Source organism: Lipophrys pholis, assembly GCF_963383615.2.
Source record: "Lipophrys pholis genome assembly, chromosome: 20".
NCBI classification, from domain to species: Eukaryota; Metazoa; Chordata; class Actinopteri; order Blenniiformes; family Blenniidae; genus Lipophrys; species Lipophrys pholis.
In genome coordinates, this window is record NC_137648.1 from 15,898,427 (window position 1) to 15,917,299 (window position 18,873).

The following is an 18,873-nucleotide window of genomic DNA, read 5'->3' on the forward strand; positions in this document are numbered from 1 at the left end:
ATCTCAGCTAATGCCTTGACTCATTAGCACCCACAGCAGGCGTCTTTTGGCGTGACGTTGAACCGCTACTTGCTTCCAATGGGGGTCGAGCCCCTCTGGTGGCTCCCACGTACATTAATGCATGTTAAGACATTCAGTTAAATCAGCACTAGTTCTCACTGTTCAATAAGAGTACAAAGAATCATTTTGTCCTTTGTCCACCTTTGTACCGCACTGTTTGCTAAACAGTGATTTTTCATGACATTTATTTTAGAACCAAAACATTTGCATGGATATCAATTTTAATAAGAACTCAGCAATCGATTACATGCAACTTAAAAAAAAAAAAAGAAAAGTGTCCTGGACAGTATAGAAATCAAAATGTTTTAGTTTCAATTCGCTTTAGCCTCTCTGTTGTACCATAACTATTAAAAATGATCGTTGTTCTAAATGTCATCATACATTTAAACTCTTCTCCTTCCACTGGCGTTATAGGTATAGAGGGTTCTGTCTTAAACCGCTGAGCGGTACCTGTCCCCTCTTTGTCTCCTTTCTGCCTCTTTTTATTTGCTTTAAGCCACATATCCAGACACTTGTTCAGTATTACAAGCATGCATAAATTCTGCCTCAATTTCGGTGCTTCGCCCACTTTTACAAGCACTCTGTTTTCATTGGAAGACTTTGGCTGCAACGCGGAGCTTTTTCAGCAAAAATCCTGCATGTTAATGGAATCCCGCGCAGTGCAGGAGTTAACCTCGAGCCTATAAAGACCCGCTGACATTTATACAGCCAAATATCATCCACGAGGTCCCAATTAAGCCATTTCTCAGTGGTAGCCTGGACTGTAAATTCTCAAGTATGGCACTGTATCTGCTCCGGAGCGATCTGAATCGCCGTCTCTATCTGCTGCTGCGTTATTCATGTGACAGATTTGCAGCAGATAAGTGCCTCACTTTAGTAGGAATTCCAATGAATAAGTGATGCTCTTTTCCATTCCTGAGACGAGTCTCGGTGTGATAAGAAAAAGGGAGAAAGGTACAACCGGAGGGAGATAGCAGTGGGGAGAGCTTCAAAGGGGCGACCTTGAAAGTAAAAAATGCAAAATGCGAGCTCTTGCTTTTGTCCGGCTCTGTGCCGACGTCCATGTCAATGCTACTAAGTGTCATTGAAGTTCCCGAGACCGCAACTTTTTATTCGAGAGAGGAAGGGAAAAAATGATCTGTTTGAAGTATAAGAATAACATTTTGAGGTGTAAGATGTGTGTCAGTAGAATCAGTTTATTAGCTTCCCTCAGACAGCCTGAGCAGTCGTATGAATTATAGAAGCCGTGGCAGCCTAACCCTAATTGTATGAAGATGAGCTTCTTTTATGGGTCACATTCAGCATCTTGGCAAAACATTAGAGGGGAAGCTGAGGAGGAGCCGTTTCTGTTGTTGTTTTGTTTGCCAGTGACGTAAGTCAAGGAGTTTGACTGGGATGAAGAGGGGCAGCTTTAAATCCCAAATATCTCGCTCTAATACGGCAGGGGATTGAATTTGGGGCTTGGCTGGCGGCCACAGAAGACTTTTGAGTCAAAAGGTCAACTCAGCGTAGTCATCGGCTTACCACGGCTCGAGTACTAATTACAGAGCGCGGGGTTTTCTGTGCGCCGCAAAGGGAGAGTGTGTGCCTGTAGATGTCTGAGTGCGTGTGTGCGGACATGTTTCGGTGGAACGCGCGTCACGGCTACATTGGTCCATTTTGCATTTGTCTGTGTTTGCCTGTGAGACACATAAAATGCTCGCCATGAACACGACTGCCAGCAGCACTGACAGCACTGCTTCTTCTCTTCTCTCTTCTGGCTCTGTGCTTTTAGGCAACGACTTGTTCCTGGTGGCGGTCCACGAGCTCGGCCACGCGTTGGGCCTCGAACACTCCAACGACCCCACGGCCATCATGGCTCCGTTTTACCAGTACATGGACACGGACAACTTCAAACTGCCCATGGATGACCTGTTGGGCATCCAGAAGATTTACGGTAAGGCCTCTTGGCTTCATTTCAATGCACACTCCCTCAGTAACTCGCCAAACACTGGCACACCACATGAAAAGCACTGTGAAGAGTATGTGCCTGTTGTTATGAAATCTGTGGTTGCGGACGCTTGCTGAAACGGTTACTGGAAAGGCCAGTCGGCAAAGCGGAGCCGACGTTGCCAGCTAACCAACAACCTGCTAACGGCTGCCAGGCATTAAAGCTTTCCAAGCGAGGAAGTAGAAAATGAGTCGGCACAATGTTCTCAGGACAGACTTTCAGTATCATGTCTCGTAACTGTCACGAGGAAGTGAAGCTTCACCTCAGCCAATTAGCTTCTTCATGCTCTTCATTTTAACCGTCAGCTCCGTTGCCGTTTTGCTATTGGTTGCTGAGCTATTGTCTTTCTAAATGAGAGTCCTCAACCTCATGCTAACCAGACTCCGTTTTACAAACTTCAGTGTCTCAGCACAGACTCTCCTTTGGAATTTTTTCATCTGTCTGGAAAAGAAACTCATTCTCTTTGGGATTACTTTTTTTTCTTTCTTTACTATTTTAGCACAAATCACCAACAGTTTCCACACGGTTTGCCTTCCTGTGTCCTGCCGTCATCACGCAGCTCGCCACATTCATTTTGCTTCAGTCTTTTATGGCTTGTGGAAAGTTTGTGTTCACAGAAGACATTAACATGTTTGGCCGCTTCCATGCTGATATGTCTTCCATCAGCTCTCACTGAAGGATTGTGATGTGTTCATTCTCCCCCAGTTCCAGAAAAGACAAATATAAAAAAACCTGATGCCTATATTCAAAAATATAATGAAAATCATCAGAGGATGCTCTGCTCTTTGACATACACTTTATGTTGACAGATATGAGTCTGTGCTTTGTCTGGTCACAAAGGTGATGCAGCTCTGGGGCGGAAGTGTGAAATTCAATTTGACGGTAAAGGATATATATAAGTGCCAGCATAGTCTTCTTCTTCTTCTTTTTCTTTTTCTCTTTTTTTTACACCAGCAGAGCTGAATTTGTCGATCGGGGCGACAGACTCTGCCATTCTTGCTGAGACCTTCAGCCTTGTCGTGTTTTTAATCTGTTGCTCCACTGAGGTTGGTCTGCTGGGGAGAAGCTGCTGAGGTTTTTTTTGGTGGTGGTGGTGGGGGGGGGGGGGGGGGGGGGGGTAATCTGAATGTTGATGCCACCGTCCCGACCTCCCTTTGACGTGTAAGTTAGACACCAACAGTATTGTCCCTTCCAGCTGTCAGCGCTGTGCAGCAGGAACCTGCCATCTGCCTACATGGTCGGGGCACGTCCCTCTGGGAGTGACAGACCTGGGCAAGTGATCTAATCTTTCCTCATCCTTCTCGTGTTTTGCTTCTCTCCTCTTTCTTGTATCAGGAGTTGAAGGGCAGGACAAGACTCAAATACCCCCACCCTTCCCTGCAGCAATTGGCCTCCTTTTTCTTCTTCATGGCAACACTGATGCGAGATGTGGAACTAAAGAGGGACAACGGTGTGCAGAGTGCAGTTCGGACAGATGACAAAGCGCTGAGCCTCACTTTGAGAATTGAAGGGTGTAAATAGTTGTGCGTGAAGGTAGTGAGGTATGTGAGATACGTTGAAAATCAAAGGCGTCCGACTGGTCAGATGAGCTTGACGTTGAGGGATGAATTCACTGTTACAGTATTCGGAAACTGTTCAGTCTGAGGGCTGTGGGGAAGAAACGCCTGCTGTTTGCATTTATTACTCCCATCATTTATATTCCCCTTACAAATAGATTGACTTCTCATGAATAATAACTCCACTTACCGCTCCAGATATTTATTGCCTTGGAAATTAATGGAATTTACTAGCTTAACAGTAATGAATGGAGATCATATGTAATGTAAAGATGTGAAATTACTGTCTTTTACTCTGTAATTGTTTTTCCTTTGAATCCCCTGTGGACAGTCCTCAACGTAATGACTTCCTAGCCTTGTAAAGAAAATCGGAGAGTTCCTGTTTACGCAAGACTCAAATTAAGATGACACCATCCACGACAAACTGGTAGACGAATGTGAAAGTCAACCTTATATACTCATCCCCAACCCTAATATAGACTCGGTAATAAAAAATACATGAAGACGCTCATATAAACGGTCTATTTGCACTAATAAACTTATTGATTATGAGTCTTGGAGGCCGATTTAGTCATGTTGACCACCAATCAGTGCAACAGATCACAAAATGGGTCTCTTTTTAATCCCAAACGGGAAGTATTTGCTTGTGGCTGATTTCAGTTGGAGGTTTTTTTTCCCCCTGTTCTTTACACAAAAGTCAGGACATTTTTACTCAATTAATTTAACCGTAAAAGTGACTCATGTGCTCAAGTTGAAGTAGTTAATCTTGGGTTTACTATCGGGGCTGATCTGTTTGTTACCACCACTATTGAGTGACAGTAAAAACATCACCATCAGGTCGTCAAAGTGCCTCTTTACGTTTTTTTTTATGTAATTGAACACTATTTCTTTGGGATACATCAAGCTGAGCAAACTAGTGGGTATATGAAGGTAATTTCACGGCTGCATGGGTGGTCTGTGTTATTAAGGTTAATTATATCGGCTGCACAGATGCCCTTCTTCTTTATATGGATTACTGGCCTCCATCTATGGCTCATTAAAGCTGAGTCACCGCAGCAGCTGAATTCACTGATTAGATCCATATCCTCTGGTTTCAAGGGTACCAATCAGAGCAATGAGTTGATTGGTCTAATCCAACACGTGGAGGAGCTCTGACGCAGATATAAAATTAGCAGCTCAAATGTAAAGATTTCTTGTAATTTCATAGCTTTACCGTAACGTTGGCGTGTCTCTTCACATTTGTTTGTTTACAAGTCCATCTGAGTGTGAATCTCCCCGCGCTTACATAACCACCGAGTGCTTTGGCTGCACTAATCTGGGATATATTTCAGGGGATTTAATTCAGTCAGTGAATGGATTCGCTCTCGCGTAGAACCGCTGATCAGTGTTTGTGGACCCAGCGAAGTCCTAATCCCCACAATCGTCTGATTCCTCAACTAGTTTGACAGTTTATCTCTCTTTCGTTCCTTTGTTTGGCCGTTCACTGTAGATTGAGCCATCGAGTGAAAAGATTGTTTTGCTCATTCACGGCCTTAATCCTCACGTTTCAGTCGTGTGTCGGTTCAGTTCAGGATCACTATTTGTACACACCATCGTCATTCATTAATATTTTTCTAGACCAGACTCGGGTATTACTTGTCGCGTTTGCTTCTTTCATAATGTATTCGTCTCTTCCTGTATCTGTTAGCCCCAATCAACACATGGGAAGTCATATCGTCGCAGTTACACAGTGTGTTGTTCATGCGTCGTCATGTTCTCAATTATTCATACACGCGCTCCCACTCGCCCTCCATCGCTCCCCGCTCGCGTGCTCTTTTCCTCCTGTAATTCATGAATGTTAGATGACACCCAGGCACGTCTGGGCCTCTGTTTTGGAAGAGCGTTTATTTTTATCATTGCAGCCTTGACATTGTTTGGATTTTCATAGTTGCGTCCTTAATGCTTTTGACTATTTGTATGCCAATTAACAGTACCTTGAGCTTTGCTGAGCAGCAGTTTCTCCTTTCTTCTGTCTCTCATGTTTTTCTCTGCTCTTTGATGCTTTGGTGACAATTTTCCTCATCTCTTTTTTGTGTAAATGATGTTTCACTTCAAGGTGATAGGCCTAAATTTGGCTTTGCGCGGTTTGGCTCTTCTGCGAGCTGGAAAGCCTTGGCTGCCATTAATTGATATCAAGCAAAGTGTTTCATCTGGAAATATCATCTCCAGAAGCCAGTTTATCTTCTCACTACCCGGGCCAAAACATTTAGGAATGCATGAAATATGGGGATTAGGGGGATCCGATTTGCCCCATTTACTGTACTTTCACTTCATGTCAGGGATTTGTAGCCTGGACTCCGGGATGCGTTTTTTTGCCAGACCACCAGAGAGACATTTACCAAGGTTGCGCTGAAGGTGAATTCTGATGACTGATCATTTTCACCTCGCGCAACAAGCGCGTCAAGGTTTAAGTTCCTTTTCATTCATCTTCTCAGACACTCAGTTCGCTCTGGGTCACAGTGGAAATCAGAAGAAGTAGACAATCCCTGCTCCCTTCACTCTCCTCCAGCTTGTCTTCTTCTCGGATGTTTCCCAGCCAAGTGGGAGATATAGTCCAGCTGGTTCACCTTGGTTGACCTCATGTTTCTGTCAAAGTTGGCTGTGCCTGGTAGACGCACAATAAAAAGCACCCGGGGGGTGATCCTAAGCCTGAACCGCCTCACTGCTTTCTCTCCATAAGGAGGAGTAGTGGATCTACTCCAAGTTGTAAAGATTCTCACCCCGTCTTGAAGTGAGACCTACAAGGAAAATAAAACGTACTTTCACCAGTTGTATTTTTTTTTTTTTTCATTACCATACATTTCAAGAGTTCAGAAAGTGTGATAGAGCCAGTAAACACTTCACCACCTCACCCAAGTACAGGACACATTAGTGAGGCTACTCGATCCAGTCATCAGCCCCGATATCAGCTGGTAGTATTTGCCACTATGATAGTGAAAGTGTTTGCGTTTGATCCTTTAAAATTAATTCAGTTGTGTTGTATTTATGATGGCGACCATGCAAACCTGAGGGCGCAATAAACATGGACCGAAATAAATTTGGGTGCAGTTGGAATCTGGGAACAGTGTGCCAACACAGAAAACAAACATGTTTGATGATAAACAACAAAATGATGCTTTTGTCCTGCATCACACTCGTATGATGAATTTCATATCTCATAGTTAGCATCTGGAAACAAACAAAGATCATGCAGAAGATCTGGCAAACGACCCCGAGCCACTGAAAACGGTTTGGCAAGCCACTCTTGGGTCGTGAACCTTCAGTTTAGAATCACTGAACTAGATGGATCAAACAAAATCCTTTGGAACAAGCGCTTTATGCAGGGAAGTAGAAACAGGAGGCAGCTGATCTGTGTAGAATACTCGTATCACAACAAAGTCCAGCTTTCTGTCGTCTTTATCAGTAACAACTGTTTCCATATATCGGAAAAGGCTTCTTTCGGATTTGTTCGTACGCTTTTATCTTTTTGCTGACATCCTTTGTTGGCTCCATCTTTCTTGCTGGCTTGTGTTTGGGTCTGCGGGTTTGTTGTCGCTCGCCCGATTCCACCCTCCTCGATTCTCGTCCTTAATGCTCCAGTGTAAACACAACCTTAATTTCATATATATATATATAATTTTTTTTTAACAAAATTAGAGGTTTGTGATGAAATTTCAGATTTTTTCTCCGAGCTCACATCTGGGGTTTTGTGTCTCCACAACTGTTGGATGGATTTCCATGAATTCTTTTCCACCCATTTATGCTTCCCTCAGGAAGAACTGTAATAACTTTTGCTATCTCTTAACTGTGCTTCTGGAGCTTACAAATCCTCATCAGCATGTTATCACCATCAGTATGCGCAGTAGTGGTATGCCTGAAGGTGCAGTGTGGTTGTGGATGGATTGCTGCAGAAGGTGTGTGTGCGCTTCACACTGTGTGTCTTTCTTCATTGTGATGAGGTGTGATTCATTGCAATTGCCTCCAAAAGAAGTTGGATGTGAAACATAGGTGTGTTTTCTCGTCTTCTTCCAGGACCTCCCGATAAGATCCCGCAGCCTACCAAGCCTTTGCCCACGGCGCCGCCTCCTCGCTCCCACCCACCTTCGGACCCCCGCAAGCCAGACAGGCAGACTCGACCCCCAAGGCTGCCTCCTGGTGACCGGCCGTCCCACCCCAACGCCAAACCCAACATCTGCGACGGCGGCTTCAACACCCTGGCCATACTGAGGAGAGAAATGTTCGTCTTCAAGGTAAACCAAGAGGCAGCGTTATAAAAATAAAACCCGGGGCACTTTCACTTTGAGTTGGTTTTGAAAGCATCATTTTAAGGCCTGGAGCTGTTTTGCTTTTTTGCCCACAGCTTGAACATCCTTGCAGTGTGTAAATCACAGCAATCAGCCTTTGCATCAGCTCTGCATGCCTGAAGAGAAAACGTAGTTCTGTTTCCTGCATCACATACTGTATCACACATTTTTAACACATATTCACATATTCTCACATTTTTTAATGATAGTACCTGTGTTTTTCCTGTCTTGCATTGGTTTTATTTTGTTTTTAACTTTTGTGAGGTGACCTTGAGTGTTGTGAAAGGCGCCTATGAATAAAATGTATTAATATATACTATGTAACTTAATTACCTTGTAGATGCTTGAAAAGAAGAGCGCGTTCCTTATTACGGCTCAGTTTGAAAACCCTGTAGGTTTGAATACTGCTAGTATAGAGAGAGCGAGAGAGAGCTGACATCGATCGAATGGCGGATGGATTGCTTGAGAGCTTGGAGGATTACCTAAATATACAGAGGGAGGGAGCTTTTCATCAAAACTACTTCATGGTTAGCATGTGCCTTGTGTTCATAATGCGGGGAAAAATCCACTTGGATGTAATGTAAATTACTTGGTTGGAAAGTTGGCTGGAACTATTTGGGAGAGAAAGTTTGACGCTGCGCTCACTGCGTGCAGGTCACAGTGAAACCTGTTCTGTTATCTTAAAATTGGGTTGGTTTTTTTTGCTTAATTAAAGACACGATTATGTCCGAGAGAGCGCGTTCCTGGTTGCACAGGGCCTGGAGGAAGAGGATAATTTAGTAAGGAAGGAATTCCATGCCTCTTTCTTCCAATACACCCAGCCTGGTTTTCAATCCGGTACAAGAGAGAAAAAAAAAAGCACACGTCTTTATCCTCGGTCTGAGCTTGTGAGCGCAAGGTCTTGGCAGCATCCAGTAAGGAACAGAGAAAAACCTTGAGGCTACACAAAGCTGTCCTGTGTTCTCCGCAGGAAGGAGAAAGAGTGCCTCTAATGCTCCGTATGAGTGTGACTGTATTTTCTGGGGATATAAATAGATCGTATTCATTGGTTAAATAAGAGGCTTGTGGAACTTGGGGGGGGGGGGGGGGACCTTTTCTGCCTCCGTTCTTCAAATCCCTCTCTTCGAATCTGCTCGTTTAGATTTTAATAAACAAATCTGACTTGGAACCTAAGCCTCTACCTGTGGAGGCATTTAACCGCAATTAGACCGCGAGCCTACACAGTGTCATTTCAGTCGGAGAAATAATACATGCTTGTGGCAATAGCATAAATTCTGCCCGTGTCTCTCGTTCACGTGGCGTCTGGAGCGCCAGGCGGCGGCCCGGTCTCATGAAGTGATGAGGATCATGGGATTTCCACAGAGGCGGCGCACAGACAAGAAGGATGTTCAGCAATCAGCTAAACCTTTTTTTTTTACGAGTTCAGGAAGCGGAGCCGACAAGGCGAGAGAGGCTGTGAAAAGAAATGTCAGTCTGAAAATAAATTGCAGCACTGATTCTTTTCATGCCAGATTCAGGTGTTTCCCACAGCCGGGATCTTTTAAAACTGAATCTGTGTCTGTGGTCGTGTTAGAATGAAGTGTGGTCAGGTGCATCGCTGTCCTGAGGGAGAGGAGAGCAGATGCACTATTGGCCAACTAAAACCAGATCTAAAATCAATGAAACCTGTCTTTTCTTGTTATTTTAAGGGTGTATGGCTCTGTGCTCTTGCTGTAAACAAGGGTTCTGGCAAATTCTTATCAGTTTGCCACAACCCTCGCACTGTTTCCTCAGGGTTTAATTGAAATCTGCAGAAGGATTCTTCATTCCCATAGTGAGGACGGGATGAGTTCTTAATCCATAAGCAGATGAAATGGTATTATTTTTCTTCGGTCAGCCCGGTGAGCTGAACTCTCGCTGTCAAAAAATGCAAAAACAATGTGTTTTCACTTGAAACGTTGTTGAGTAAATGCAGCCTGATTGAGCCGGAAAGACAAAGCTGGCAGATATTAAAATCTCCAACAGTTTATATCCAACAATAGTAACAAGTGACTAGTGACTAACAAGTGTTAAACTTCAAACTTTTACATACAGATGCTACTTTTTTTTACTGAACATCCAATCGTGGATGAAGTTATGAATAACCCAGGAGGAAGGGGTTAGACGTTATGACAGGTTATTTGTCCTGTAATTTCTTATACGGTGTTGGTGAGAAGAACATGACGTGTGGCAAGTGCTCAAAATCCAACCGACATGTAAAGGATATAACCACAAGTCTCCAGTGTAGCCGCTTTATTTGCCAGATTTTTTTTTTTAAACGCTGGATGCAGTTTCTGACAGCAGGATACATAAGTAGGAGTACCTGTAATTACTTGGCTGAAGTGGGCATCAGCGTCGATGTGAAGTTGGCTTTCGGCTCCCGTCCTTCCACTTCTTTCTGATGCTTTTGAATGTTTCACCAGCACCAGCTGGCTCACATTTTCCCGACGATCCGGAGGAGTGGAGAGGAAAGACTGATGGAGGGCGGTGATTTGTTGTGGAACACATGTAAGAGTAGCTGTAAATCCACCCTGTTCACATCATCAGGACCACCGGCATTATTAGGCCCCGCGATGATTTGCTCGCTCTCGATCCACGCCCCGGCCCATGAATCAGACGTGCTTCATGAAGTGAACTCAATAAACGATCGCTGGTTTGACTTGGATTCGCTCCGTCGGTGTGTTTTTCACAGGACGAGCAGGTGGTCCTAATATTTCTTTACTCTCCGTTTGCGTTTTTGCCAATATTTCCCTGCGAGGACCGACATATTGTGTTCACGCCTTCGTTTCTCTTGGTGGATGAAAAACAGTTTATCTGGAATAATAGTTGGACATGTTGATGTTACTCCAAAGCCTGGCTGTAGTGAAGACTCACAGGAAAAGGGTGGGGGGTTATTTATTATGTGCTTTTATATGTCATTTGGGTTGTATTAAGAGTCTTTGTTGCTTGTTACTATCATTCATAAAGGTGATTTCTCCTCAGTTTGATTGTGTGATTGATTCCTTGCTCGGTTACTGTGGTCCGGAGGTCCATTTGGCGTGCACAGCTTGGCTGTACTCACGGTCTCAATTTGATTGTTTTGGAAGATCGGAGTCGGGCCGATGCCAAGTCATTATAGCAGAGATCGAGGCAATCTCACTGCCCCTGAGCTCCACAGGTGGTCCAGCAATGTAAAGTGTGTGTGTGGCGGGGGTTTAGAGCAAGGCTTATCGGGTAAAATACACTGGAGTAATGATGTTGTTTATATGGAGCAAAATTGTTTTCATGTAGTTAAATTGTGTCGTGTTGTGTTTTCTTGCGCTGGTACATAGCAAACGAATGACTCAAAGTGGCCTTTTGAGTCATTTTCCAGCAGCTCCGTGGAAGCTCTTGAGAAGCGCAAATAAGACAAGGTATGATAGTCAATTATAGTTGTTTACACAAAAGCTGTCAGCCAGGGCACAACTGTGATTATTACTTCTGTCAAAATGCTGGAACCTATTTAATCTTGTTTTTTTCCAGCTTTGAAAAGTATATTTGGGGCTACGGGTTTGCCCTCAAAGATTCATATTGAAATTTCCGATTTCGCTCAGATTGCAGGGATATTTCCCTTATGGACTGAAGTATGTCGGTAAATTTGTGCCTGCACTATAAAATTACACTGAACCAATCCCTTTGTCTTTGTGGGTTGGTTTTTTTTTAGCAATAAAAAAGGGTAAAACCAGAATTCAGAGGCATTTTTAAATGTTCCACTTTTTAAATGACCATAACACTTTGTCAAAGGACTGCTGGGAAAATAGTTCCACATGCAATTTCTCTGATTTGCAAAGCAGCACTTAAAGGTTCATCGTGTTCTCTTTCTCTTATTACAAAAAGAAATGTCACAAATTGCACTTGACCTATAATTTACCCCCCCCCCCCCCCCCCCCCCCCCCTCCCCCATTTAGTTCTGTTAAATAGCCACTTTAGGATCTGCAGTGAGATTCTAAAAAAACTAAACCTTACCTCACCTTCCCAACAGCACGGAGAGTTGCGTGATTTATTCCTGGCGTGTTAATCTACAAAAGCCAGGCCACGAGTCACGCTTGTTAAGGTGCTTGTTTTACGGTCGCTCGTTTTTCTTCCCCCAGTGCGGTGATGAACGGTCAGTTAAGGTTCACGGATGAGCGCCTGGATCCAATGTCACCAGTAAACGTCTCATCAAAACCAGAAAGTTAACCGGTTTTACGCTGGCTGTCACTTCACATTCAACTTTCCATGAACTCACCAACCATATGGGGTCCCGCTGGAGTTTTAAGGAGCGTTCGCTGTCTCATGCATGCATGTGCACATACGTGAGCAAAGCTTTTTTTTCCCAAGCCTTGATTGCGAGCGGCTACCTCCAGCTGCACAGCAAATGTACCAAACTGTGATGCTCACGCTGCCTGACAGCAACCAGACAGAAAGTTTCCAAGTGTTCATTCATTTCCCATCAGGCTCGGCACATAGTAAAATATGAATGCACGGTCTCAGAAATTATTATTGGAGTCTGGATTTCGGGCGTATGGCTCGCCGCTATCTTTTCCGGTTTACAGAACCAGAAAATCCAAACCTGGATTTACGGATTTACGCCAAAACATTCTCTGCAACATACTTTGTTTAAAGCTTTGCGGTTTTCTTTTGGAAAAAAATTGTTTGTTTTTACTTCTCTCCGAAGCCAACATTTATACAAAAGCAAGGACAGAAAAATGGCTATATCCATTGTTTGCCTGGTTGAAAAGTTCAGGGTCATTTTGGCGAGTTTAACGGAATCTTGCACAGCGTCCACATGTAGATTGTAACAAAGAGGCAACCCCCCCCCGCACACCCCCAGTCCAGCCTCCATCATCAGCCTTTCGCCTATCACTCAACATGTGACACTGTAATAAAGGAAACTACCACCCTCACTGCTCTCCACTTAACAAATGACAGTTCCTTCCTTGATGTGGGCGCACACACAGAGCGGGGACGCCGCAGGAACCCTCGCTGTTCAGGAGCCGCGCTTTGATTCTCACCAACCTTTAATGGGAATACAGTGACCAAGACAGCAGCGAGCTGTCTACTCTTCTTTCTTTCCTCCAGGGTGCTGGTAGGAAAAAGAGAGAGAGTCAAAAACATAAGACTCGAACCGTTTTTATTGCCACTTAAGTTTTTGATCAATTGTTTGATTTTGTCTCGTCTTGGTCGAGTTCTTATGGTTTGAATCATCGCTGAACGAGAATCTTTGGTACGGTCCTCTTAGTTTTAAAGATGTGTGATGTTGATCTGGAGATGCAGAATCTTTTACATTTGCTTTACTTTGATTTTAAAGGCCAAAGAAATAAACATGCGAAGCACTGTACTTCCAGGAAAATGTTGCCACTTAGTTTAGCTTGAATGCTGCCATATCAGAATGAAAAGCAGCGGAATAGAAACAGCTGCAAATGGAAGAGTTTGGGCCAGTGACCACATTTCAAGGTCATACTTCATTATTTACAACAGTTGCGGTGATTTCCGTGCAGTTGAGTTTTGTTCCACTCTGTGTGTTGGCTGTCAGCACATAACAAAAAGGCCCACAAACACTCTGGGAAAGCAGGTGTTCTTCAGCTTATTGCTTCTGTGAAAAGAAAAGAAATTTGGGTCATTCTGAGTCTTCAACGGGGATTCTTGTCTCTCTGAATTATTTGCGCCCACGTTCGAGTGCGTGCGTCATATAATGAGGTCAACACCTCTGTCATCCCGACACCCTTGTCTCACGTATTCTCACCCCGTCACTCGCACACAAACCCACAGACGGCTGCAGCCGACGCTCACCCGGGGCTGACCTGCATGTCAGTGATGACGAGCTTCTCCATTTGACCTCACTGTTACAGTTGGACCTGAGCCCGATAGATGAAATAAAAAAAAAAACAAAAGTCTGGGTTTTCTTCCTCCTATGAATAAGAAAAGTTCATTGTCTCCACATGTCAGGCTGTGATTTCTCACAATCAGGATTTCGTCCTGGCTCATGGTTTGTTTGTCTTTGTGGTCATCTTTCTTTTTTATTGTATCTTTTTTTGACATCTCTCTGCAGCTGTAATTCAACTCAACATATATATATATATATTATTGCGCCCACGTTCGAGTGCGTGCGTCATATAATGAGGTCAACACCTCTGTCATCCCGACACCCTTGTCTCACGTGTATATATATATGTATATATATATATATTTGTTTACATGCCATCCTTCTGTATGCCACCATGGCCAGCCCTTGATGTGCGTACAAATTCCTGTTGTTTAAATATTAATGAAACAGTAAGTAGTTACCATTGTGCATCTATTCTCAAGCCGAAAGTAGTTTTGGTGTTTTGTCAACTCAGCAGCTCGGTCACTATGTGGACTACTTCCAGTGTTGTACAGTATCGATCTCGAGCTTGCAAAACACTCCGTTCAGCCACTGGCAGAGCAATTTCTGCAGCTTGCGTTCCACTCCACAAAGTTTCCGCGACACTGACAAAAACTTATTGGTAGAGACGGTTTATTAAGCAGAGTGCTGATTCCTATAGAGAGCGTAGGTTAATCGAGCCCCTGAGTGCATTTTCATGTGCCTTGTACGGTGAACATCATAAACCATGCACTGGACTTTTTCTCTAAGCTGAAAACATGCAGAAATATTCAAGCCTGCTCGCCTCAGATTGGGTTTTTTTTTAAAAGTGGGAGTGGGACGATGTGATGGACGACAGAAAGAAAATAATATGAAGTCAAAAGGATTCAAATGGGTCAGATTTCCCAGTTTGATCTGCTTTCAATTACAGGATCTTGTCGTGTTCAGGAGAAAATGCTGAACATTTGCATCTATGGAGGCCGTATGTATAGGGCAAGAGTGGGGGAGTATAAGTTAAATTGGAATGCGAGAGGAGATGAAATGAAGAGAGAGAGGAGGAAGAGTCTGGGGAGGGTGGAGAGTCCCAGAGAAACAATTGGATTAGACAAAGAGAGAAAGAGAGAGCTGCACAGAGTGTTTGATGAATGGCCTGTTTATTTAGCTTTCACTGTGAATGAAGCTGGGTGTGATGATGTGTAGTCTGCCCTCTCTCCGTTTCTGCATCCCTCGTTACGAGGTTGAGCTTTTTGGACCGGACGCGCAAATGGCCGTCCATTGCCAAAGGGTGGGACATCTCTCCGAGCCCTAATGTCTTTCACAGCTGGGTTCCCCCCCCCCCCGGCTCGCTCCGTCATCAAGTTTCCTCAAACATCAAAAAGACACACCTTCCACTTGGCCAAACTCACGTTTCCACCCCGGAGGAAATCGGAGCCTCTTGGCTTCTCGTAAATACTCCTGGCTATCACTCTGCCCCCGTTACTTGATGGTTTTCCCAGTATGTTTTTCATGTCCTGCGTGCGGAGCGGCGATTGAGGGATTCTTGTCAAGCAATTTAAGAAAGCCTGTCGGTCATAGAGGCATCCGTGTTGTCCGGGTAGAGGCCGTTGTCCATCAGTACTGAGGATCTGACCTGGATTGACCTGCGTCAGATATTAGGAATCAACATTGTGCTAGAATATTCAGCTGGTGTGTGTTTGTCTATACATGTTTTTGTCCCGTATTAGTTATTGAATACAGAAGAGACACTGCATGTACAAGGAGTCATAATAACTGGCGCATCTATTGGAAACAAGTGTACGGTTATGATATTTTACACCTGTATTCTGGGCATCTTTAGAAGCCAGATTTCTTTTTTCTTTGAAATTCAGTTTTGTCTTTTCTTGAGATTCTACACTAAAGCCGGGCTGCATGGTGGTGTCGTGATTAGTCCTCTCATCTCATAGCCAGAGGGTCATTGGTTCTCCGAGGAGTTTCCAGGTTAATTCTACAATTGCACGTGCTTGTGTGAGTGTGTGTATCTCAAGTAGGTACAAAAGAATATATGCTGACAATGTGTATGCAGAGTTCTTGAGATATTACTAATCATTGTGTACAGTTGATAAGATTGATCATAAGCCGTCAATATTCACAGCTTTTAGGTGGCTACTTAAAGCTTCAGACCTTTTTAGTTGATTGATATTTTTATCATTTTCTCACTGAAATCAACTGAAATCGGAGCTACTGAAAGTAAACGAAACGATTCGGCCACATATATTTCATCACAACCTCAACGACCCCAAATTTACAAAGCAGTTGGTTTGACAAGTTTGACTTTAGTCATCTTTGCGTCCAGTAAACGAGACCACACAGACACTCCTCTTTTTCATGAGCAGAGTCTCGAAGTCAGCCATGATTTTCACCCGGAGTTTCTGTTTTCTGACCGTTTCTTTTGCTCTCCTCTCAGGACCACTGGTTCTGGCGGGTGAGAGACAACTCCGTGATGCCGGGATACCCCATGCTCATCAGCGTCTTCTGGAGGGGCCTCCCGCCCAAGATAGACGCCGTGTACGAGAACAGCGAGGGCAAGTTCGTCTTCTTCAAAGGTGAGGCGCTGCTCCCCGCCACCAGCATCGCTGTGCTGTCATCACATTGTTTTTAGAAATCCTCTTAAAGCTCTGATTTGTTCTGGTCCTGCAGTGTTGAAGCCTCGTCCCAATATTGAGTCTTCGCCACTCTGGTTTACATTAGCTTTGTGTAGTTTGTGTATAATTTATCTGCAGGAATCTCCAGATATTTGCTCTTTACGTGGAAAGCCTGACAGCTCTTTGTATAGGCTTTGCTCTCAGACTTTGTTAATATTCTGCACACATTTTTTGTCTTTGTACGCATTTAGAAGCAAACAGAGTTGTTTTTTTTGTTCCCCCCCCCACCCATCTTTGATAACAGCTTGATTTTATCATGCTTACTTCAAGTACCGCCTTGATGTTATCTGTCTATGATGTGACTTTAATTTAAAACTAGAGAAGATTAAAGCTGTTTCGCTGGCCAGGAAAATCATCTATAATCCACCAGTTTTGATTTTTTTAATAGCACATGCATTCGGGTGCTGGTTCTAGTGTTATGGTTCGGCGGGCGTCTTTCACTGTAGCTCAGCAAAATTAGTATGCAGAGTTGTTGGAAATCACTGTCACAGCATGTGGGGAAGAGCCTCGCCGCTTACTGTCAGTGTTTTGATTATGCTCGATTTTGATTTCTCCCACTTTTTTCTAAAAAAGATTCGTCGACGTATTCAAATCTGGGCTAAGCTAGCCCCAAAACACAGAGCTTTGAAGCTAATTGCGTCTAAAGCCGGAAAGCCACTTAAAAGTAAAACGGCAAACAAGCACGAGAGTCCTCGTATTTACATAAACTCTGGAGAGGAGCAGAGGCAGAGGGAGAGAGAGGTGGATGTTGATGAAAGGAGACTAAGGTAAGAAATGAGAGTCTGCTGGGATAAAAACTACAAATCTTCTCTCAAACCTATTTCTGTTTTCAACACCAGACAGTTCCTGGAAATGCAGGCCGCCGGTCCCGTGTGTGCCACAATCTCCGCTACTTCGATTTTGCTGCCCCCCCCCCGCCCTCTCCACCCCGCTCCTTACCCAAGCTGGGTAGATTTAGAAAATTCATCCTAACAAAATGCCATTTTCCATTTGAACACATGCTGCTGATTTCCCAGAAGGCTTCATTCTGTCTGTCCCCGTTCGGAGGAAGAAATTAGGGATAAAAAAAAAAAAAAAAAGAAACCGAGCGCAGCTCTGAGCAGCCGTTTTGAATATCCTTCACACAGCTGCTGGTTTCATAAATGTCCACATGGGGACACAAGAGTGGACTTCGTGCTGAACTCGGAGCTGATTAGCTGAGTGCTTTCAAGACATAGTGGAGGAGGTCAGACAGAAGACAGTGCTGGTATACATTAGATGCTCAGCCAGCATGTGTTGTTCATTCCTGCAGTAAAGCCCAGGATCAGTCTTTGGACCGTCGCTCACTGTTTGCATTCTTCTGAGACTCTGGATATACGTCAACCTGACATTTACATACACCAGTCACATCAGGCCTGCTTTACCCTGTTTCCCAGCCTACGGGTCAGGATCCAATGTGGGTCAGGAGCTGGTTTTATGTGGGTCACCAGATTAGAATACAATTAAAGAGTGTGCTGTGTGGTTGATAGAGAGATACTGTTCACATGAGAACAATCGACTGCAAACAGCATAATTTTACAGTTTTCGTTTCAGTTTTGATTATGATTTCCATAGATACTGGAACGCTGTAAAGGCTGTAATATGCAGGTTAGGCCACTATTAAAGTACCTTTTAAACTGTTAACGTTTGTTGTATAGAATCTAATTAGTTTCTGGTGTCTGAAAGAAATGTGTCTCCACATTTGATCAACAAATTGTAACAATTACTCAATCATGTGAGAGAAGCGCAGTAAATTTACAAAGTACATGCTTTACGGAGTACGTTAAACAGCCCCCTCGAATCTGCCATTGGTAATATTCTTGATTTATTCTCACATGTGCATAAAAACATATTTAATACAAGCATAGTGTGCATGTGAAGTCCTGTGTGTTTCAGAAAAAAATAGTTTTCTGTTAAATAGACCATTGCATTTTAATAAACGATGCACTCCAAAAGTCTTTTTGGATAAAGTGCTGTTGTCATGTAAACAAATTTGAAAGCATTCAGTTTACATGTGTCCTTAAAATAGCGTGAGAGCAGTAACAGTACACATCAACTGACCAAATACACAAAGAAAGATGTTGTTGTAGTAACAACAGTGTAAAATTAATAGCCCGGTTTGACAGTGAGTTTCGTTAGTCTGGGCCACAGTCACAGTTATAGTCCTCACATGCTCACATGCAGACGTGTGGTTGGGTTCTCTGTGTGTGTGGCCTGTGTGAGGAGGAGTCGTCTCTCTTTAGGAACAAATCTTCATCCTATATAACCCTCCCCGTACATGGTGGAGGACGAGCCGGGGATTAGTCTCCGCACTGCAGCACATGCCGGAGACGCCACTACATCAAAGCAGGCCTCACCGCTGTGGAGACGAAGCTCCCCTTTTATG

At 43.8% G+C, this 18,873-nt stretch overlaps 1 protein-coding gene across 2 annotated transcripts in view; it reads left to right on the forward strand.

The window, feature by feature from the left end:
- The window catches only part of mmp16a (matrix metallopeptidase 16a (membrane-inserted)), a 71,509-nt gene that overhangs the window by 45,912 nt on the left and 6,724 nt on the right, over positions 1-18,873 (forward strand). For both annotated transcript variants that reach the window (XM_080489847.1, XM_080489846.1), the window contains exons 5-7: positions 1,835-1,996; positions 7,657-7,874; positions 16,232-16,370. In XM_080489847.1, the coding sequence (XP_080345973.1) occupies positions 1,835-1,996; positions 7,657-7,874; positions 16,232-16,370 (519 nt within the window). The remainder of the gene's footprint in view (positions 1-1,834; positions 1,997-7,656; positions 7,875-16,231; positions 16,371-18,873) is intronic.